General features: G+C 42.3%; 1 protein-coding gene and 1 long non-coding RNA gene across 2 annotated transcripts; both read right to left on the reverse strand.

Moving 5' to 3' along the window:
• Positions 1 to 833: 833 nt before the first annotated feature.
• LOC111872422 (probable cytochrome P450 6a20) lies at positions 834 to 7,804 on the reverse strand. Its single transcript, XM_023866325.2, has 4 exons — positions 6,490 to 7,804; positions 4,145 to 4,366; positions 2,513 to 2,764; positions 834 to 1,578 (listed from the first exon to the last, which is right to left on the reverse strand). The coding sequence occupies exons 1-4, from the start codon at positions 7,556 to 7,558 to the stop codon at positions 1,409 to 1,411; spliced, it is 1,713 nt and encodes a 570-aa protein (XP_023722093.1). The 5' UTR covers positions 7,559 to 7,804; the 3' UTR covers positions 834 to 1,408.
• Positions 7,805 to 18,354: 10,550 nt separating this feature from the next.
• On the reverse strand, positions 18,355 to 22,424 carry LOC117282948. Its single transcript, XR_004513902.1, has 3 exons — positions 22,393 to 22,424; positions 20,604 to 20,804; positions 18,355 to 18,430 (listed from the first exon to the last, which is right to left on the reverse strand). It is a non-coding gene; the product is annotated as an uncharacterized LOC117282948 (long non-coding RNA).
• Positions 22,425 to 23,077: the final 653 nt, after the last annotated feature.

Genomic DNA, 23,077 nt, shown 5'->3' on the forward strand with positions numbered 1-23,077 from the left:
GAAACATCCGCATAAGGATGGGATGGGTTCTTGCAGAAAATGGGGTACGCCCTTATCATGTCAGTCCGGCCCCAGGCTGCTGATGTAACAACGTAGAGCCGAGCCAGTCAACTCTGTATTTGCTGCGGTAGCCGCCACGACTCAGGGCTTAGGTTAAGGTCGAGTTGGACACCCTGTGCATGCTATATGTTTTTATTTACTATTTTGTATTGTAAGTTATTTGTCCTCTCGCCCTCCCCGTTAGGTGCCCAAGATAGGATTTCTGGTGAGGCGGCGTGAATTTGTTTTTGTATCCAGTTTAGCCCTTGTTGCCACAGTGGACCTTCTTTTATAAGGATTCTGTTGTAAGTATTTGTGTGTGTCTTTTATACCACAAGGTGTTGACTTGACAGGGTTCGGTCGGCACGTCAGTGGAATCATTGCGATAGGGAAGAGATAAAAAGAGCTTTAACCGTCTTTCCCTTTGAATTACTCGCCATGGAAAGACAGATATTTAGGATAATAAACCTTCATTCATCCGTCTTTCACTTCAGTGTTCAGATAAGTGACTGAGTCTGTATGACCGCCTGAAGTAGGTAAAGTGGAGTGTTATGTTTGTGTGTGTTGAGCTGTGAATTCAATTTATGCAGTGTTATAATAAGGAAACGTGTAAGGCGATTCAATTATATCGAGTGATTGAGCCTTCTGCATTGTTACTTATCGAAGAACAAACGCGGATCTGTAACATTTACACTTCGCATGTCAACAGACATCGCTCGTTGCTGTTGGAATTAGGATTCTACGTAAACCGTTGCACTGTATGTTGAGTTTTAAAGAAACGTTCGATGCATTCATACATTATGATGTACAACTTTATTTAAAATATTTGTTAACATGATAAATATTTAAAGAGATAGAAGAGAAGAACCTTCTATGGCAACACAATATGGCGTTTGGAATTCGAGTAGAATTTTAACGGTAGATTTATATAAATGAAGAGCAAGGCCATGAGGTACTCAGTTGACAAGTAGTCAATGTAGTCCAGTTTTAGAGAACACTTTCTAATCTTGTTTCTTAACCTTTAGAGCCAAATGGTAGATATATGTACCACCCGATTTGGCATTATATAATTCTGCATTCTGCTCACACAGTGTATTTGTGTGTTCCGTATGGTTCTCACAATAAACAGCGACTGTTTCCTTAAATAATGTGAGGTGATTTATCTTTGTTATGGGGATACAGTTTTCTGTGAGGTACAAACTGAATAATTAAATAGGCCATATTACTTACAGGGAGCTGGTGTTTAGAGAGTTAAATAATGAAATGTTGTTAGTGTTATCTTAAGGTTATGAGTTCCAGTGTAACAAATATGACGTAACATTGCAGATGAACCGAGCGATTACAGTTGGAACAAGATCCACTTTTGCATTCACTGTGTCCTAGGCGTCATCTTGAGCCAAAGTCCTCCAGTTGTGTTCATTACGAACTTCTTCGGGTCCATAACCAGGGGTACAGCTGATTTCTCGCAGATGTCAAACTGGAAGCGCGATATTAGAATAGCAAGTCCCATTTTCACCTGCATGAGACCAAACCTCAGTCCTGAGAAAATGGAAAGACGAATTAGTGAATACTCTGCCTATTGACGTAAAGTTGTCCTATGCCATGAAGACATATGGGGTAGTGGAGGTGTAGCTCCAGCATTCTTGGCCATGGCACTAGATGAAGATGAGTGGTCAGCTTCACGCCTCGGCCGCCTTACCCCCGGAGAAGAAGCCTCCGGTATCCATTGTATAGGAGGCTATGCCTTCACTCGCCCGTATGTCTTCATGGCGTTGCACTTAATTGTCTAATTAATTATGCACTTGCGCCTTGAGTCTAGGCCACTTAAAATGGAAAGGACACAGTGATTCTGTTCCGCAAAGTGTAACGTACACTTCTAGACTGTTGTTCGTAACTTGATTTAATTTGTACCTTATTTAACAACGCTGTCACTAGCTTCGGCTATGCAGCGAGCAGTGATTGGATGATGTGAGCAATGAATTGGATAGCATGTACGAGTAGAAGGAAGCGGTCGTGGCCTAATTTAAAGCAATACCTCGGAATTTGAGAGCCGGGATAGCGCAGTCGTTATAGCGACTGGCTGCGGCCTGGACGACCAAGGGGTCGGAGTTCGAGTCCCGGTGGGGGGGGCAAGAATTTTTACTCCTCCATGTCGTCCAGACCGGCTTGGGGGTCCACCCAGCCTCATATCCAGTTGGTACCGGAGTTCCTTCTCCGGGCTAAAGCGGCAAGGGCTTGAAGCTGACCACTCACCTGCAGGCTAGTGCCGAGGTCAAGAAAATGTGAATCTGCACATCCACTCCCCCATACGCTTTCATGGCGTAGTGCATAATTAGTCAAGCACAAGGACAACTTCACCTCTATTATGCCACACCGCTTTCTTCCAAATCATTTACCATTCACCCTGCCAGCCTCAATGTATAGTCTAGATATGAGAGCCCTAGAATAGCACACAGCAGTTGACCTACCGTACCTATGCAAATACGGGGCCCTTCTCCAAAGGGCAGGTACGTGTAGGGGGGCCTCTTCTCCTTGTTGTAGTCCGTGAAGCGCTCAGGGTCGAATCTGTCAGGGTCCGAATAATAAAGAGGGTCGCGGTGGATGGCGTAGATAGGGATAATAACTGGTGTCCCTTTCTCGATGTGCACATTCGTCCCTGGGATGGTGTACGGCTTGGTGCACACCCTGATCAGGTTCGGTAGCGAGGGATACATCCTCAGGGTCTCTGCGAATGGACGAAATGTTAGTTGCAGTTGCTAGGCAACAAGTACACTGTAGCTGCCAGGCCACGAACAGTTATAGTGTGTCAAAACATGTCATCAACAGATTAGTGAAGTAGACTTTTTTATATTGGCCTCAGAACGTCACTGGATTCTATTGGAAAATCGAAATGACCATACCAGAAATCTAGTTGAGCTCACAGGACTTTTGCTCTGTAAGGGTGTAAGTCCTTTAAGTAGGCCGCGCCATAGTTCAAGCGGTTAGTCGCTGGCTTCCCACCGCGGCGGCCCGGCTTCGATCCCGGGTCTGGTCAAGTGGGATTTGTGGTGGACAAAGTGGCGATGGGGCAGGTTTTCTCCGAGTACTTCGGTTTCCCCTGCCAATCTTCATTCCACAATCACCCTCACCTATCATCTGGGGCTGGTACAATAGGCCAGAAGTGGCCGCAGTACAAGGGACTTAGTCCCACCCCACTAGCAATAAAAAAAGTCCATTAAGTGATGTTTTAGACGGATAAAGTACGTTTGTTATAATTAGATCGATTTAGTTTGCCCTCATATTTCGTCTCTGAAAATACTCGACAGATTGTGTTTCCTTGTTGTTCATTTAATGACACTGTTAGTAACTAACTCTGGCTATAATTTCATGTAATTAAATGTTGTTGTCCATTAACAGTCAAGGAAATGATCGCTGTTTGTTCTGAAAATAATACGAAACATTTAAACACTGTGTGTGGCAAAAATGCGAATTCTCTTAATGTTACAACCGGCGGTACTTATAGTAAGAACTGTGCTTTAAAGTTGGCTGAAGCTGTAGCACCTCTGACATGTTTCCGGGATGCCCTCATTTCAAATCCCATCCGGGATACCGATTATCACCTATTTCGCGGGTTTCCTCCAAGGCAAAACCCGAGATAATACCTCGACTACTCCATGACCGCTTCCTTCCAAATCTTCATTATTAAAGTCTCAGATTCTGCGCTGTGTAGTCTGAGTTCTCTGTATAAAAACGTGTACCAAGCTGAGTTCATGAGAAATCAATAGTTATTCAGCTACTCAAGAAATTGCCAGCATTCACAGAACTCGAAATTTCATTCCCGTATTCACAAGCACCCGTCACTGGTCCCTACCCGAAACCACAATAATTCAAGCCATATCCTCCCACCGTTTCTTTAAGACCCTTTTAATATTGTCACATGTACGCCTATGTCTTCCGAGTTGCCCCTTTCTATCAGGTTTTCCTGCCGGAATTTTGTGTACACGTCTCTACGGTGCGTGCTATATTCCTTGCCCATCTCGCCTTCCTTAATTTTAACATCTTAATAATATTTTGCGAGGAGTTACTGCTGGCGTAGTGAAACGAAAGCAACGCCCGACGTACTCACCGGCCACAACGTGGTCCAGGTACTCCATGTGCTCTAGCGCGTTGTACGTGAAGTGGCCCTTGTGTTCCTTCAGCACGTGGTCTATCTCCTCCCGGAGTCGCCGCTGCACGTCCTGGTTCAGTGACAGCTCGTAGAGGCAGAAGCTCATGCTCGTTGCAGCCGTCTCGAAACCCCCCAGGAAGAACACGCACACTTGTGCCGCTATCATGTTCTCGTCAAACACTGCAAACGGAAAGACACTCCACTTTGTGTCACCGAACATGTACGAGTCAGGATAGAAAGATGAAGGAAGGAGATGATGGAATGGGAAAATAATGATAAGGAAGAAGCAGAGTGGATGAAAATGAAATCAAGAGAAGAAATTTAATGGACAGTGGAGAAAGAGAGACAAGATAGAGGGAAAGGAGAAGAACAGATAAAAAGGGAAGGAAATGAGAGGAGAAATTAGAACAAGAAAGGAGGAGCAAAAAAGAAATGAAAGAAAATTACGTTGAAGGAAATAGATTCGCTGTTCTTTCATGTTGTCTGTGCAGCTGATAACTTGGGTCTGAAAATTTAAACCGTCTTGTAGTGCATACACTCATTTATCTCCTTCTCTCCCTCGCACTACATGTTTCGGCATAATAATGCCATCTTCAGGTGCTTACTTATCCACGCCAAACTAGTTCATTGCATGCCTTGTTCTCACTACTGGCGTAGTGAGGTGCGACGTAGTAATGTGGTATCCTGAACAATTTTAATATTTTTAACGTTTGACAATGTATATGATAGATACATATTTTAGTTATTTTAATATGAGAACAAGGCATGCAATGAACTAGTTTGGCGTGGATAAGTAAGCACCTGAAGATGGCATTATTATGCCGAAACATGTAGTGCGAGGGAGAGAAGGAGATAAATGAGTGTATGCACTACAAGACGGTTTAAATAAATCATGGACTTAAATCAGTGCAACAGGACGCTAAAATATAACACTGGGTCTGAAAAGTTTAACTTTTCGAAACTTTTCACAGATTTCTATAAAATTTGGTATTCAAGGCCTTAACTAAATATAGTTTACGTATCATTTGACCAATAACAAGAAACCAAGTTCTTTATACACATCGAAAAATAGTCAAATTTGAAATTTGCTGTTCAGTAACAAAATATCCGTGGCCTAACTACGTGCTCTTGGGATCATTTTAATATTACAGTATTATATTTCAGCATCCTGTTACACTCACACAATATATATGGACAAATACCGTCTTAAGTGCAACAATTTTATTGTAGTTTTTACTTCTTTTTCCTCCTCCACACTACATGTTTCGGCCCTAAATGGCCATCATCAGGTGTGTATCACTCACGTAACTGTTACACTGCTTGTTAAAAATGTAAAAATCCCAGTCTTTCTAATTGTATAAAATCTTTGTTAATCTACACGCGTCGATTTGATTTTTAAATTAGCACTTTTTAAACCTTAATTCAAGTTAAAATGTCTATAAGATCTTTGTTCTCTTTCTTTTTCAAATTAAAATTTTTCAGGGTACATGCCCTATATCTACGGTGCTGCAGCGGCCACTNACGGTATTTGTCCATATATATTGGATCATTTTAAGCCTAAAGTCCCAAATAAGCTTGGGTCCGATCTGTTATGAAAATGAGTATGAGAATTCTATCGCATTTGTGATTTCTATATTATTTCCATTTAATTTTAGGTTGCATAATAATAATAATTATTATTATTATACTACTACTACTAATAATAATAATTATTATTATTAGTAGTAGTAGTAGTAGATAAGTAAGTAAGTTTAGACTACCCTCTGAATTACAGTTTCAGTTTCGATGACTGAGATGCGGGAGACATGAAATGCGTACATAATTTTCATGGCTCAAACGAGGCTGTATGGACTGAACAATAGTGGTATTATTTTATACCATTCTGTCTGATACGGAGAAGACGTCAGAATAAATATTACGTTAGGTTTTGTTTAACTATATATCTCTGAAGCTACTGAATTCTACCCACTCCACGGACCAGGGCACATCATACCTTTTGTAGACAAACTTACGGAAGAAAAATCTGAATTTCCTACCAGCGTAAGCATGTCGCAGTTTTGTTGAAAATATAATCTAGTAACTTTCTAATGTTGATGTAATCGTCAGTAACTCACAATGACGCTCTCCCTGGTCCCCCTTATAGATGGAGTACATCCACATTAACTTATTTGTGGTAACAGAAAAATATTCCTCTAATGCCTTAAATAGGCCACGCCCACTTCGTTCAACATGTTTGCCATTTTATTATTCAGTATCACGTTACATTTCGAAAGCTCTGTTAAATAAATCATATGGTCACTTACCAACGCTGTCGAGCCACTTCCTTTTGGGTGTCACATGATCATTTTGTCCAAGAGCGTAGTCATTTTCCCTCATGTGGCCGGTTTTTGTATCTGCAACACCATTCTTCATGGTCTTGCTGTGCTCTTCAAAAGAGAAGTTTTCTTCAGTATCTATTTTCTCCAAATCGTCATCGACGTTCTTGTCTTCTTCATCATCGTTTTCATTAATATCAATCTTCTTCTTCAGTTGTATCAGCAAATTTAGGAAATCCTTCCTCTCGATGTTGTTTTTCTCGCGGTACTCAAGTGTCTCCTTCACAACATTCACAAAGAAACCGGTAACTTCATCCGAAAAACTCTTGATGTTGAAGTATTTGAGCAGAGATGGGCAAGTGTACCGGAAAAGACGATGCATATTTGTCCAGGATCCGGGCGCAATTATCTTCTCACCCATTTCTCTGAATTTTGAGTGTGGATTTTTCAGAGAATTACTCTTGACTCCAAATGCACATGAACTAATATTGTCAGTGGCATACCTGGCCAACACATCTCTCAGATCCACGCTTTCTCCATCCTGGGCGAACGTATCCAGATATCGGCAAAGATCTTCTGCGCATTCCTTTACCAGATGAAACAGGATCCTCATCTTGCTTGAGTTGAAAGCTGGGTTTAATGTTAAACGTAGATTTTTCCATGGTTTTCCTTCAAGAATCACAAGGTTTGCACTGATCGGATCGTTTTCAACATCATGTGGCATTCCGCGGTCATGAAAATGCGAGAAATCCTTAATGAGAACGTGTTTTATCAGATCGGGATCCCTGAACATGATCATGGGAATCCTTGTTTGAAATATACCTCCAAACATATGACCATCTAACTTGTGGTACAGCTCCCTGAATCCTTCTGCTTGTGTCTTACGATGAAGTCCAATTTCCATAAGGTTTCCAAAAAATGGCACTGGCTTTAAGTAGGGTACACCCTTATCTCTCCAGTAATTGAAATGAGACGTGAAATAATAATATAACCATGCGAATATGGCTCCAAGAACCACAAGAAACTCAAGTAAGAATGACTCAAACAGAACACCCATATTTGAACTTTCTTGATGATAAACGCTGTCAATGCTGGTGAGCTGATGATGCTCTGAATAGTTATACAAAATCGGAAATCTTCAGCGACTGTGACTGCAGTGATCATGGGCTATGTAACATGTCCATCGACTGTAGTCATGTCTGAAAGCCCATTGGCTGACCAAAACTTGCTCTGGAGTCCAACCATAAATGGATATAAATTGGTTCGTTATCCTTCAGCCGCGGAACAACACACTAACGGATTCATCATAGCTTCCTCGTGTTAATAATGGGCTTGTTGTATCCTTGTTTACATAAAGTTCACAGTTCAGAGATAAAATTTAATGATAGAACCTAAGTTCGTTTTATTTGGTTTCAAGAGATAACCTTCATGACTTAGAATATCCGTTACGGCATTTTTAGAAATCTGGTATGACCAAAGGCTACAGTGTTAAATCACTGATGCTTTTCATCTCAGATGTTCACAGGCGTCCAATTTATGTTATGTCTCGTCACTTCATGCGGCACATATTTCTGTTATGTAATGTCTGAACTTCTCTCATATAAATTTTAAGAAAATTAACATCAAAATTCAAAAGAAGAAGGCTGAAATTTACAAGTAGTTCCTATAGGATTCTGACGATGGTGTATAACACACTGATATATTGGGTTTCTGGACTTTATCCATCGTCCTGGTTTTTAAGATAACAAATAAAAACACGACGTTTCGGAAACAGATCCAGTTTCCGAAACGTCGTGTTTTTATTTATCTTAAAAACCAGGACGATGGATAAAGTCCAGAAACCCAATATATCAGTCTGAAATTTACAGTTGGGTGGGAAGCTCGCTTGTTTCGTATTCAGAAAGCCCCGGGGCTAAATCTCGACAAGAAGACAAAGTAACTCCACAGGTTTTTCTATCCAAATATTTTTTCGACTCTTTTCTTCCACGTCCTTTTTAATTTGATATTCATTAGTCATACTTGAAGGGAGCCTTCTTGGACGATCAGCCTCATCAATTTGGAGTTAATATCTAAGGTTTCATTGGCTGTCTTCGTCTCCACCATCAGGGGTTGATGCGACTGTCGCGACACTGTTCCAATCGCGCTATCTGGTGGCGGTCCAGCTGCACTAACAAAAATGACATATATCTGACACAAACAGACACTTAGGTAATTTTGAAAGGACAACAGATATTAGGCATTTTAATACTATTCCCACATCATAGTTAGCGAAACAAGCGTGCCTACTTTAGGTTAATATTACCTGTCACGCTTGGAACTGCAGAAAGTTTGCAAGATTATAGCAGATGTGCATAGTTCCTCCATTATCTTGACCTATTGATTACTCCGTATGACTCAAAACAAAGTTCCTAGGTCAGTGTTGATGGTCTGTCATTATGTATGTTGATATAGAGGTCATGGTCAAGATTTGCGGAACGTACCGTCATGTTTATACTATAAAGCCCAGTGATTACTGTAGGTACCACCTGCTTTAACGCTGCAATACACAGTGTACTCATTTGTTTCATGCTTTTCTCACAGTAAACAGCAATTGTTTCCTTAAACAGCATTAACCGGTTGGGCTTTGTAGCAGAGACGTAATGGGTTTCCTGTGAGGTACGGACTGAGATTTCTGCCCACAGAGTGTATTTGTATGTATGTAATTAAGCACTATGCCATGAAGACATATTGGCAGTAGAGGTATAGCTCCACCATTCCCGATATCGGCACAGATTGAGGTGAGCGGTCAGCTTCACGGCCCTGTAGCTTTACCTCCGGGGATAGGGTCCCTCGTACTCATTGGATATTATATTACATTAGTATGTAAAGAAATAAATATTGCGTTTTTTTTTTAGATATAGTGTGCTTTATTAAAATTACCATAAAATTATCTACTTGATTAAGTGTTCTTATGCATGCGTAACATTTAGGAATTCTTATCTTTGGGCACGGCAACCTCTCATATGTGTATGTCAAAGAACGTTTTAAACGACTTCTTTAAATAATAACCAAAAATAAGTTCTTGTTTCTTTTTCTCTTAATATCCCTCCTCCAGCTTATTACATTTCTCGTATTCCTTCTTTTAATCTCGTCCTCCATCTCTATCTCCCCTCGTTCCACATTAACTCGTATTTAAATTAATACCATTTTTCCATCTTCTTGCTGCCTTCCTCTTTTCTTTTATCTCCTGTCCCTTGACCCCATTCTTCTTAACGTTCTCTTCCTCAGTAATTTTCTCATTATTTCATTTCTCCTCAGTGACACAAAAGTCACAATTTTATGCTCGGTTTTGGAAGATGCATAGGCTATATATTATTTGCGTGATTTTTAAATCTGATTTTTAGGGGTGAGAGAGACAGCAGTGGATACGTTTTGTAAAATATGTTACGCACATTTTTACTGATGTTCATTGAAAACGGCCAGACGCGTCCGCCTTGGCTCTGGAGCAATTAGGAACTGTCGTCGTCTCCAAAAGTACCACATCAGACGAAGGGTGAAGTAGTAGACAATTTCTACAACACTCAGCAGACTGCAGCCCACGAAGAAGCCCGCTGTGCTGCCCAACGACACTGACAACACAGTAAAACATGTGAGGTTACGTCATGCATTGAATAGGCAAGCTTAAGTAACTCCACGGAGTCGAGTCCTTGAGAAGTCGCCAGTCGCTCAGCTACTTAAGAATTTCCCAGTAATTCATGGAACCAGAAGGTTCATCATCACGCTTACAGGAGCCCTCTACTGGTCCCTGTCCTGAGCCAGATCGGTCGAGTACATACCACCCCGTCCTATGTCTCTAAGGAGGATGCAAGTTTGAGGAACAGAAGTCCCCCTGTATCCAACAAGATCTCTGGTATCAAGATTTTGATTCTCATTACATGTATAGGAGCCCAATGGTCACTATGCGAACCACCCGCTTTAACACACTAAAACTCTGCATTCTGCCCACAGAATGTATTTGTGTGTTCCATATGATTTCCACCATAAACAGCGACTGTTTCCCTAAACAGCATTAACCGGTTGGGCTTTGTAGCGTAGTTGTAATGTGTTTCCTGCGAGGTACGGGCTGAGTTTTCTGCCCACAGAGTGTATCTGTGTGTTCTGTATGGTTCTCACAATAAACAGCGACTGTTTCCCTAAACAGCATTAACCGGTTGGGCTTTGTAGCGGAGTTGTAATGTGTTTCCTGCGAGGTATGAACTGAACTTTTGTACATTATTAAAAAAATATCAGTCTTTAAAGGGTTAAAATGGAATGCAGCTGCTATTAAATGATGACGTAACGATTTTCATCACTGTTTGATTAAGAAGCGTATGAAATTGTGAATCGTATTTTTCCCTCGTGGTACCGATGTTTATCTTATTTGTTTGGTGTCGTGTGAAACTTCTCTGTTGCCCTAAGTAAACACATAGGTGAAGGGTATTTGGGAGCGGGTTGCTGAGGAATATATTTAGACCTTAGAGGAAGAAGTGGCGGGAGGCTGGAATAGTTTTCAAATTAGGGCCTTGACAGTTTGCACTCTTCGAAAAATATTAGGATGATGAAAAGAAGGAAAATAAGATGGGTAGTACGTGTAGCATTTATACAAGGGAACAAAAATGCAATCAGAATTTTCGTCAGAATTCTTGAAGCGAAGAGACCACTTGGATGATATTAACATAAACGCAGGATAATATTAAAATATATTTTGAAATAATTTTGACGGCTAGGGACTGGAGTCCTTCGGTTGAGGACAGGGACCAGTGGTGGGATGTTGAGAATATAGTAATGAATTTCCCCGGAATACTTTGACCAGTTGAACGACTATCAGTATTTCAATCAGTAATGCAGTAGTGAACAATGTTAGTGTATTTTTACGCTCACCCAAGAGATCGTCGAAAGTGAATAATACATCTCTTCTGAATCTGACCTTCGCATATTCTCCGAGGTAAATATTAACAAGGGCTGTCTCTTCTTGCCGGTTGGCTTTGGTCATTTTCCTGAAAAGTAAACGCAGTCACCAAATATGTGAGAGCTTCGCCGTTGTATTTACACTTCTATCAGATGTACATGACGTGTATCATATCCTTAGTTAATCTTGTTAAAGATCTCTGTAATATAAATTAATATAATGAATATAAATGTCTTTTAACACTTCAGAAACAAAAATCTCTCTGAGCCTTTTAGTTCTAGAATATTGAAACCTAAAAGCCCAAAGTTCACATTACTTTTTTGACAATTTGAAATCACGGAAAAGCTCACTCATGTCTGCATGTGGTACCGAATGGAGCCCTGTAAATGAACACGTTGTTAATCATTTTAAAGATCGTGAGAAGCTTAAATCCTATATAGAAAATTTGTTTTTATTTTCATAATCGGCGCAACGGAGCAGGCATAGAGCGCGTAAAAACATTGGTGTGATAAAATATTTGTTGAACAGTGATGTCAGTAAATATGTTTGTATTTACAATTGTATTGTTGTTATGTAATATATCCATATTATGGCGCACTCTTCATTGTTGCCTTTGGACACCCAGCTCCCAACCTACACGATGCTTACGAATTTCGCTAAAAATGGAATCGCGTTAGTCCGGTGCGAATCATGCTAAACCGAATACAGAGAATACTTGTATTGTGAAGGATCTGTGCAACACCGTTAAGTTCTATTCTGTTATAAGTACAGATTTTTTAAGGCACGGTGGTTATTATACCTGTTTAACGTTAAAATATCCCCAGTATTTTGCCTGCTAATTGTACTCATGAGCCGATCACAGTGGCCGCGCGGTCTAGGGCAAGAACCGTCTTCGCCCGCTCGAATACTGGGTCGGGGGTTCGAATTCCACTTGAGGCATGGATGTCTGTATGCGTTTATTCTGTGTTTATGTTGTTGTGTATAGGTAAAGTCCTTGCGACGGGCTCATCCCCCGTCCAAGGAGTTCTACCGATTGTGTACAGGATTAAGAAACTGAAAAATCGGCCAAAGTCTAAAGGGCTATAGAGCCATAGAGGGAGAGAGCATGTGTGTATATTTCTGTGTGCGAGATATGACTGTTAGGTTAAACAGATTATTTCGCTGAACAGAATTAATTGATTGGTTTTGTCGTGGGAAGAACCCGCTTCCTGTGAGGTCGGAACTGACTTAGTTTCTCACATGCGCAGTAAGTATGCTGTGAGGGCCACGCCATAGCTCAAGCGGTTAGTCGCTGGCTTCCCACCCCGGCTGCCCGGGTTCGATCCCGGGGGTCTGGTCAAGTGGGATTTGTGGTGGACAAAGTGGCGCTAGGGCAGGTTTTCTCCGAGTACTTCGGTTTCCCCTGCCAATCTTCATTCCACCAATTGCTCCACAATTACCCTCACCTATCATCTGAGGCTGGTACAATAGGCCAGAAATGGCCGCAGTACAAGGGATTAGTCCCACCCCACTAACAATAGAAAAAAGTATGCTGTGAGGGTGAAACCAGTCATTCTTGAGATCTTGGCGAATTTACACGTTTTGAGACACCCCAGTTAAAAGAAACTGGATTTCGCACGGCCGTTTCTGTTTATGTATGCGGCTCGCTAGCGCCTGGATACATTTTATTCATACTTGATACTCGGTAGTTCGTCACTCTTGTGTGCCCTGTGAATGAGAGTACTCTTGTTGCATGAGTAAGGGCCCCTTAGTTGGGCCCCAAAACGGAGATTTATTTTAGAAACAGTTCTACCGATTCTGCATACTTTTATGCATTTATGGAGAACATATACCTAAATAAAACTGCACCCGTGATATCTTCAAGAAAATAACGAAGCGTCAATTTGGGCACAAACGCAATACGCCGATTTTATCGAAAGCAACTTTTTGGTCGGACGGTTTCCGTTCTTGTTAGGTATGGACCAGTTCTCTGCCTAGCAACAGTAGGTTTAATTTCCAACGTAATTCAGTCAAGATCAGTTCTACATGAAGAAGTGCTCATAGTTTTGCGTTTTTTTTTTTTTACATATTACGGAGATGAACTTTAGGCTTGAGAGGTTTAATCTGGCACATGATATATATGAAACAAGGGTAATATAATACAGACAGATTCTCAAATTTTTCTTCCACAATTTGGAATGAGGCGCTCTCGCACATGGGCAGACAGGCGCATGGAACTGTTTTGTTCTCCGTGTCCACCAGCTTCAGCAGACGGCTAATGTTGTCACCCAGACAGATGAGCCCTTTGACGCCGCACGTCTTGTGCGAGCCTGCGAAACACGGGATCTTATTAATATTCTGCTCGGAAAGCAGATGTTTCTCCTCCAGGCAAATTCTGGCTTAGTATATTAAATTAAGACAAGAATCTCTTCTTCCACACACTCTTCAATCCTTTATACGTTAACCATCCTCTCTTCTGACGCAGTATAATCCAAAATATTATCAGCACAGTTAAATCAACCGATAATAATAATAAATACCGCAATAATTTCTATATAATTTTGATTCTTTGCTCTTGTTCTGTGCTAATTTTAAAATAAAAATCAAAGTTTTCCCTGTGCTTAACTAATTAGGCACATATGGGGAAGTGGATGTATGGATCCACGTATTCTTGACGTCGGCACTAGTTACAGGTGAATGTGTCCTTAATTGGTGCTTCATAAGTATCTGTTGTCACATGATCTAGACACCACGCATACTGAGTAATATGTTTTCTTAGTTTTTTATTGTGTTTGTTTGTGGCAGGGGAGTTATTGTATAACGCTCTTGGTATCTGAAAAAACGCTGAACTGTTAGAATTCTCGTTTCGTTTTAATGAAGATAATGTGAAGTAAATTGTTCTCAAGGAAAAAAACAGGGCTGCTATTCACGGATAATGTGCATCAGCAATTATCAAGCAACGAAACGGCGTTTCTCCTCACAGATAATGTGCATCACGCATTTGCACCAGTTGGTTGTCAAGCAACGAAAGAGTGTTTCTTCTCACAGATAATGTGCATCAGGCAATTGTCAAGCAACGAAACGGTGTTTCTTCTCACAGATAATGTGCGTCAGTTGGTTGCCAAGCAACGGAACAGCGATTATCTGCAGATAATGTGCATTAGAGGGTTGCCAAGCAACGAAACAGTGATTTCTTTCAGAGACAGTGTGCAGTAAATGGTTGCCAAGCCTCACGGGTACTCACGTAGGTTCCCCAGCTGCTGGTACAGTGGGGGCGAGCAGCCGCACATCTTGATGGCCAGCTTTCTTCTGCATTTCATTCTGCACAATTTGTATGTGTAGACGGGGATTCCGAAGCCCTCTGTTTCGTTCAAGTACTGACAGCGTCGGCGGTGTATCGGCAGTTGCCTCACCTCAGGGGACGACACCGTTAACATGTTTTTCACTGCCAGAGAATACGTCTTGCCAAACTTGCTCTCGTACGGTCTGTTGCTGGAGTCCGGGACTTCGTGGACAGAATGAATTGCGATCTGGAGGGGCAGACAGTTGAGATGCCGAGACAGCTCAGTCGGTATAGTGACTAGCAGGTACTTCAAAAAAGGTAACAGGCCGTGGAGACCCATAGGGTTGTGAGACGTCGAGGCTCCCACATTTTCTAAGTAATCTGCTCAGAGATGGCGGTGAGGTTGTCACCCTTAAGCTCCGGCCGCCCTTTATCCGCAGGAAGATTCCTGGTACTCATTTCTGTTAGAGGCTGAGTCGACCCCAGGGCCATAGTGCCGCTGGAAGGATTAGGTTAATTGAAAAATCCAATAGCCTCATCGGGAATCGAACCATCGACTTTCCAGCTTGTAACACAGTGCCTCAACGCTACCCCCCCCCCTCCGTTAGGTACTTACTCGTGCTTTTTCCGTTAAATGTAACCACACTGCACACACTCTAAGAATGTAGCTGCACATTTTGGGCTGTATCACTTCAGTCGTATTTGTACTGGAAAGAAAAAAACACGTGTCATGAGCAAAGTCTCTCCTTGGACTCGATGCGGTGTAATCTGGTAGAATTTTATTTGTAAGTACACGTTTCGGAGCAACGTACTGCCCTCATCGTCAGGGTTCTTTGCGTTCTATGTTTGCTACTTGCGGGTTGCATTTTTCCGAAACGTCTACAAAAAGTCAGTCAGACTACACGGCGTCACGACTGAGGACACAGCACTCTTCATATCACCACATTGAAAACCTCGGCCCCAACAGCAAAATATAACAGCCTCACTGGCCCACATTTTAGACAATATCCACCGTCACAATTTCTATTAAACCAGAATGTTTCAGAACCTGGTTCTGTTTCCCTCATCAGGTGATAGGATACAGTAAGAAATCCTACATCGCTGGGCTACTGGAAACCCTGGTTTTGCGACCTGCTCTGTCAAGGGACCAGATGAAATAGCGTTCCTTACGGTTAACCTTGGTTGTTGTTCACTTAGTTCATTCTTTTCAAACACAGCTTTTCGGGAACTGGATCTCTGCTTCCATCATCACGTGACCTTGGATTCTCCCCCTCCTCATTATTTCCTCCTGTCTCTCATTCTCCCTCTGTTCTCGTCTGAATCCTCCTCTTCTAAACAAGCCATTACTGTCCTACAACAATGAGAAGGCGAGGCAATTACCAAGGCCCTCCCGCATGTGCTGTAAAAGTTGAAAAATTCGGTACCGTTGCGACATCGAAGCTGAATGTGTTCCTACATGAACAGTAGAATGGCCAAGGTCGAAGAGTTCTGTCCACCACTTGCCTCGCCTTCTTGTCTTTGCAAGATTGTTCGCACTAAGAAATGGCGCCCTTTCTCCTCCCTGAAATGAATTGTGTCTCACTTCTCCCACCGCTTTCCCTCTTAATCTCTTCTCTTATTCTGGATTTCCTCCCTTTCTCATTCTGTCTCATGTAGTCTCTCTCTTATGGCAACCAGGATACGTCATCGTCAGTGACGTAGACCACTACGTCATGATTAAAAAATTACTGGATTCCTTTTTAAACATTTCCGGTATCCACGTGTCGGTGGGAGATTCAGTCACACACGGGAATTTTTGTTCCGCAAAGTTGCCTGCACAAGGTTTGACGTACCCTGGCTCATAGAGTGGATGGACTTTAGGGTTGAACTCACCTCGGAACAAATTCTGTCTGTAGCAGTGAACCAAAAGTTACGCAAAAGCCCAGTTCAGTTGCAGTCATTGCCTTAGTGAATTTGTACCCCCTGTTGTCCGCGCTGAGCTTTGCGGTTCCTTCGTTATAAACCTGGAAACAGTTTCGGCAGTTAGAAATTGTACATCATAATTGCGCGATGTGGCTCAGTCAGCGTAGTGACTAGGCTATGGGCTCTACAGCTGGGGAATCGGCGTTCGACTTGTGAAGGCGCACCCAGCCCCTCATAAAATTATATTAAATAATAATAACATTAAAAGTTCATATACTATTATTTAATTACAGTGAGACCACGGGAGGGTTCCCATGGATTAGGTCCCCTACACACAACCCTCCCCACCCTGTCCGTCCAGTCGTCTAGCCGTTGTGCTTCAACGAATGTTGGTAGGGATATTCATGTGGTAAGCTTTGCTAATTGCGCCCGCTGCGGCCCGATCGACACGGGCTGGTGCAGTTCTCACAAATGTGACGCGTGGCTTTGAAGAAAAGAAGAGGAAGGATTTCATAAAATAAATTTTGCATTTCCATAAACTTGGAGCCGGGATAACTCAGCCGGTATAGCGGCTGATTACGGGTTGGACGAAGCGTCGGAGTTCGAGTCCCGGTAGGGTCAAGAATTTTCTCTTCTCCACGTCGTCCACACCAGATCCAAGGCCCATCCAGCCTCCTAGCCAATGGATACTGGAGAACTTTTCCCAGGGGGTAGAGAGGCCGGGGCGTAAAGCTGACCACTCCCTTATATATCATCATGGCCTAGCTCTTAATTAAGCGTAAGGACAGTTTTACCATTTTACCTTATTCCTTTAAAAATTTTAATCTATTTTGAACAAAACTTTATCTTTCTCTTTTACTATAATTTTATTTTAGGCAGATACCTCTTTTATTACAGAAGTTAAGAATAATGGTAAAGTTGCTCCTGTGCTTAACTAATTAACCACCACGACATAAAGACGTATAGGAGAGTGGACATACAGCTCCGCCGTCTTTGACTTCTACACTAAATGGAGGTCAGTAACCAGCATCACGCACCGGCCGGTAACCGCGGGGGAGAAAACCCAACGGATAGGGGGCTGGATGGGCCCCAGGGCCGGTCTGGACGCTGTGGACTGAATAAAAATCTTTATCTCCACCGGGAATCGAAACCCATTCATGCCGCAAGCAGCAACAGGGTGAGAACCACTGGCCAGAATGAGTTGTAAGGGAATAGAGCAAAAGGTAGGGAGGCGAAGGGTTCGAGTATCGTCATCCCCAGCATTAGTGGAACTCATTTCCGTGGTCTCGGTATAGATTTATTTACCTAAAAATATTGTATTTTAGCGTCACATTGTGTGTGAGACAATTGTATTATTGTTGCATCCACACATTTTTTTTGTATAGATACACTATACATTATGTTTTAATTACTATATGTTTCAACGTTATTGGCCATCCTCAGGTGTATAGAGTTCTTAAATTTACAATTTTTATTTATCTGATAGGCCTCCCTACACTATCCAGTGTTCACACAGTAGGAGTATTTGTTCAGGTTCCAGACAAAAGAAAGATACGTGTAAATGTATGCGTTTTATGTACCTGAGGATGGCCAATAAGGCAGAAATATGTGTTAAATGATACGTAACGTGTAGTGAATCTATACAAACAATTGTGTCCTTGGGACAACAGTAAAAATATTTTACCTGATTGATCAGATCCTCTAGATCTATGTTCACAAGAGTTACATCTCCACCGAACTGCTTGAAGTCCTGAAGATTGCTGTACGACATATTCACTACAGTCCTGATAAATTTCATGTAATATTCTGCTTTGCTGTCATTTCTAACTCCCCACACGCTGAAATAAGAAATGTTTTAACCCATGAAAACCAATGGTTACTATATGAACCATCTGCTTTAACATACTAAAACTCTGCATTCTACCCACAAAGTGTATTTCTGTGTTCCGTATGGTTCTCACAATAAACAGCAACTGTTTCCCTAAACAGCATTAACCGGTTGGGCTTTGTAGCTGAGACGTAATGTTTCCTGTGAGGTACGGACCGAGTTTTCTGCCCACAGAGTGTACACGTATTTGTGTGTTCCATATGGTTCTCACAATAAACATCGACTGTTTCCCTAAACAGCATTAACCGGTTGGGCTTTGTAGCGGAGACGTAATGTGTTTCCTGTGAGGCACGGACCGAGTTTTCTGCCCACAGAATGTACACGTATTTGTGTGTTCCATATGGTTCTCACAATAAACAGCGACTGTTTCCCTGAACAATATTAACCGGTTGGGTTTGTAGCGGAGACGGAGTGTGTTTCCTTAAATTTTAATTTTGCATAAGGTCAGAGCCGGGATAGCTCAGTCACTATAGCGACAGGCTACAGGCTGGACAATACTCCACAGCGTCCAGACCGGCCCTGGAGCCTACAAAGCCTCCTATTCAATGGGCACCGGGGACTTTCCCCGGAGGTAAAGCGGCCGGAGTATGAAGCTGAACATTGACCTCCGTCTATTGCCGAGGTCAAGAATAATGGAGCTACATCTCCACTCCCCCGTATATCTTCATGGCTTAGTGCTTAATTAATTAAGTACATAGTCAACTCCATCTTGCCTTTACCCTTATCACATAAGGTCATTGTTACTTTTCTTAGCTTATCTGAATTAATTCTTCAGATATTTTAGCAAGGCATTCACAATTCCTTCTTCAGAATGCGTCTGTAAAATGTTCTTTGTGTAATATTACCAATATTTTTCAAACTGTAATAGAAAGTTATTGTCTGTCTGAAAGATCTGTGAGAGTACGTCATCTCCTGAATAGGCAACCTTACGTAGGAAAGTTCCCTGTATATTTAAGGAGACCTTGGTATGGTAATTTCGTTTCCCAGCATAAGTTTGGAACATAATTTAGCAAGGCGTGAAATTAATCATCACGCAAAATTGCGTTAAAAAGTGTTCTGTCTCCTGGGATGTAACTTCATACCCACGTCTGTGATAACCTCCAGTTCTGTCTACAGGTATCTGTGGCTCTACAGCCCTTAGTTGGAACTTGGCCGTCTCTTCAGTTTCCTTATCTTTTACACGATCGGTAGGACTCCTTGGACCGGGGGATCGGCCTGTCGCAGGGCCGTTACCTCCACACAGGGCAGAAATCCATGCCTCGAGTGCGATTCGAACCCACGATCCCAGTGTTTGAGCGGGCGCGGCCACTGTGATCGGCTAACCAGAAATTCTGCTTATGTTAAAAGAGAAAGTTTTTGTTTCTTATTCTAACTGCAGACTACATATTTCTCTCGTAAACGGTCACCATTAGGTGCCTTGAGTCCGCAAGCGAACTATACCGGCCGAGCGACCGCTGCTTGTCGGGGAAGTTTAGTGCCAACTTTAGCGGATAGAGGGTGTCGCGTGGTCAAGGCAACGAATCCCCATGCCCGCTAATTTCGGTTTTCTAGTTCGGAGCCGCTACTTTTTCATTGAAGTAGCTCCTAAATTATCCTCACGAGGCTGAGTGGACCCCATTCAGGATCCAGTACTTCTCAGAAAATCTCATACCGCCAGGAATAGAACCCGGGACCTCTGGATCTAGGAACTCTGACCACTAGACCACAGAGGCGGTCGGTGATACAAATCGATTACAAATATCTGGAAGTGCAATTTTGTTGAAACATAAAAGTGTATAAAATATGGAAATGGTACAATGAATTAGGTCGAATCGGAGTTAATTTTACATGGACATGCGCATGGAAGTGGCAGTATATATCCCAGTACAAACGTTCACTCTCATTGGGCATTTCCGGAGGTCTGTGTAGTTCGAATCTAACCAAGCAACGTGCACTCTCTCCCAGAAACCACGGCTTCGTGCTGTAAGTTAATTCGAATATTCAGAGTAACATTTTTGGTACATTTCAGTTTGGTGAGCAGCCAGGAAATAGATTTACAATATTCTAACGATGAAGTGACGATGTACGTCACTATCTGATGGTGACGCACCCTCAGAGATGTTGCGGACACGGTTTACACTAACTTCTCTATGTATTCCTCCGCTTTGCTCTCGTTCACTCTGTCGTCATGGCAGAGGGTCATGGCGGGAAATTCGAATTCCCAGTCTCTGTAGTTCTTCTCCAGCGATACCAGGATGGGATTGGCGCTGTACCGCTTCCAGTTGGTCATAATTACACTAACACTTAGTGTCACTGAGAACACCAGCAGTGCCAACCACAGGATACTGAAACAGCAGTTTGTTATTATTATCATCATTAATTTCACATTACGGTTTATAATAGATATTGCGACAATGTTAATGCATTTTGCTTCCTCGCCTCTAAACTATTACCTGACTTTAGTAATAAAAATAATAATATATAACAAAGAATAAAGTACCAAGATACAAGACGGCAGCTGTATCTTAAGACCGAGAGAATATCAAAGGAGTTCGACAGGAAGGCTTTCGGACTGGAGTTCCTGAAGCGAGTAATTGGATGTCCGGCGGGTTGAGGTAAGGAGGGGTGGGCCCCCTCCGAAGCTGAAGAAGAGGCTGCACACGGGGTAAGAGCCGGGGATGTGGGAGCACCGGTCACTCCAGGAGTTATGGCCCCACCGTTTGGAGTAAGGAAAAAAAATGGATAATGGATATACACCTGGATCTACTGTTGCCTTAACAGGGAGCTGCTCGGGACGAGCGCACTTAAGGAGGGAGAGATTGTAGCGATTGGAGAGTGGTTACCGCGGGAAAGACCGAACCACAAGAAGACGTCACGAGCAGGAACTCTCGGAAAAGAAAAACAGGCGGTATTCCTATAGGCTATTCGGGACGAATAGCCTTAAGGAGGGAGCAATGTTGCATGTACGCCCATTGCTAGGCAGGGAAGACAGGTTCTTGGTAAATATTCCGTTGCTAGGTTACACAACAATACGAGTCTATGTTTACTATAAGGTCAGCGCCACTCTCAGCGCTGATAACGGACTAATCTCGTAGTCTGACACATGTAGGGCCCTTGCCGAGGAATTATAATAGGCTCCAGAATAACCGAGAAGGCAGTACAGGATAGGTTTTGGTTGAGTTCTGAGGTTCTAAAGTGATTGACGACGAACAGACAAGAAGACTTCATAGTGATCTGAAGTGATAGATTGTGTGTTGAGATCCATTGCCAGGAAACGACTATGAAGACGGAGAATCCTAGTGCGTGTGCAACGGTGAACTGCAAATTGTGTAAATCAGCGATAGTGCTTTAGTAACTGTGATTAAGAAAACTTGTAACCGAGGTGCCAATAAATCCAATCATCCGATGTAGAACCCGTTATTTTCGTGACGAGTAGCACCATACACGTGAAAATAGTACAGACGTTTCGGAGAAACTTACTGTCTTCATGTTAGTAATGGAAGAGGAAACCAAGCAAGCAGAGCACTCTTATAGTTTTCTCTTCGACGCTAAAACGTCGATAAACTTCTACCCGAATACACGGCGTCACATCCCAGAAAATAGTACTCTTCATTTTCCCCGCCGTGAGAACTTGTATTTAAACAGAATTCTAGTTCATTATTCCATTCTGCGCTATATTGTCCGAGCTCTCGATAAGGTCCTTCTGTGAGCTGCCTAACGGCACTATCAGTGTCCACAGGATGATTATTGAATTGAAAGGGATTTGGAAGGAAGCGGTGCTGGCCTAAGCGAGTAGATACCCCTGTATTTGCCGGGAAGATCGTGGGGAATCATAGAATAAGTCAGGATGGACTATGTCCCGGCCGAGAGTCGTACCTGTCACGTGATTACAACATTATTAAAAAGTAAGCGACTAAAGAAATGGTGACTTACGTTTCCAGCAGATGTCGCTTAGGATGTACGAGATGCCTCACACCTGGTATCGAGGACATGCGGAAATACTTCGTTATGTACTCATAAAATGTAAGGGGCTTTCTTCTTTGTTTCATTACCCCTCTGTAAAACATTTTTAATTTAAGATATTTTTCGCCGAAACTATTAAAGACAAGTTATCTTTTCTTGACGGTTTTTCTGTTAAACTAGTTTTTTTTTAGTTTAAATTTATTATAAATCCAGAGCTCACTGCAGAATATAATATCACTTCTTAAGAAACGTGGAACCGATTCTGTGAACTTTGTATTGTAGCTTATTTTCATAATTCACGAAACAGAATGTGCTGACGCCTATAGTCTTAGCCAGGAAACTGCAAGGCAATGAAACCACTGCAGCAAAACTAATGAGAATTCCTTGTTTAGATCATAGATCGGTAGCACGCATAGCCACAATCGACTCTCCCGTTTGGCTCAAAGTGCACGTCTGCCTAAATGTACTTACCTTGTATTTTTTTTCTCCTCTAGTTTCCACTTTAAAGCATAGGGCTGATTTCTGAGTTTCATGATCAGTTTTACAGACGGTAGGACTCCTTGAACGGGTGATCAGCTCGTCGCAAGGCCTCTACCTAAACACAGGACAACACAAACACAGAATAAACGCATACATCAAACATTCATACCTTGAG

The sequence above is a fragment of the Cryptotermes secundus genome, unplaced genomic scaffold (assembly GCF_002891405.2).
Source record: "Cryptotermes secundus unplaced genomic scaffold, Csec_1.0 scaffold247, whole genome shotgun sequence".
NCBI classification, from domain to species: domain Eukaryota; kingdom Metazoa; phylum Arthropoda; class Insecta; order Blattodea; family Kalotermitidae; genus Cryptotermes; species Cryptotermes secundus.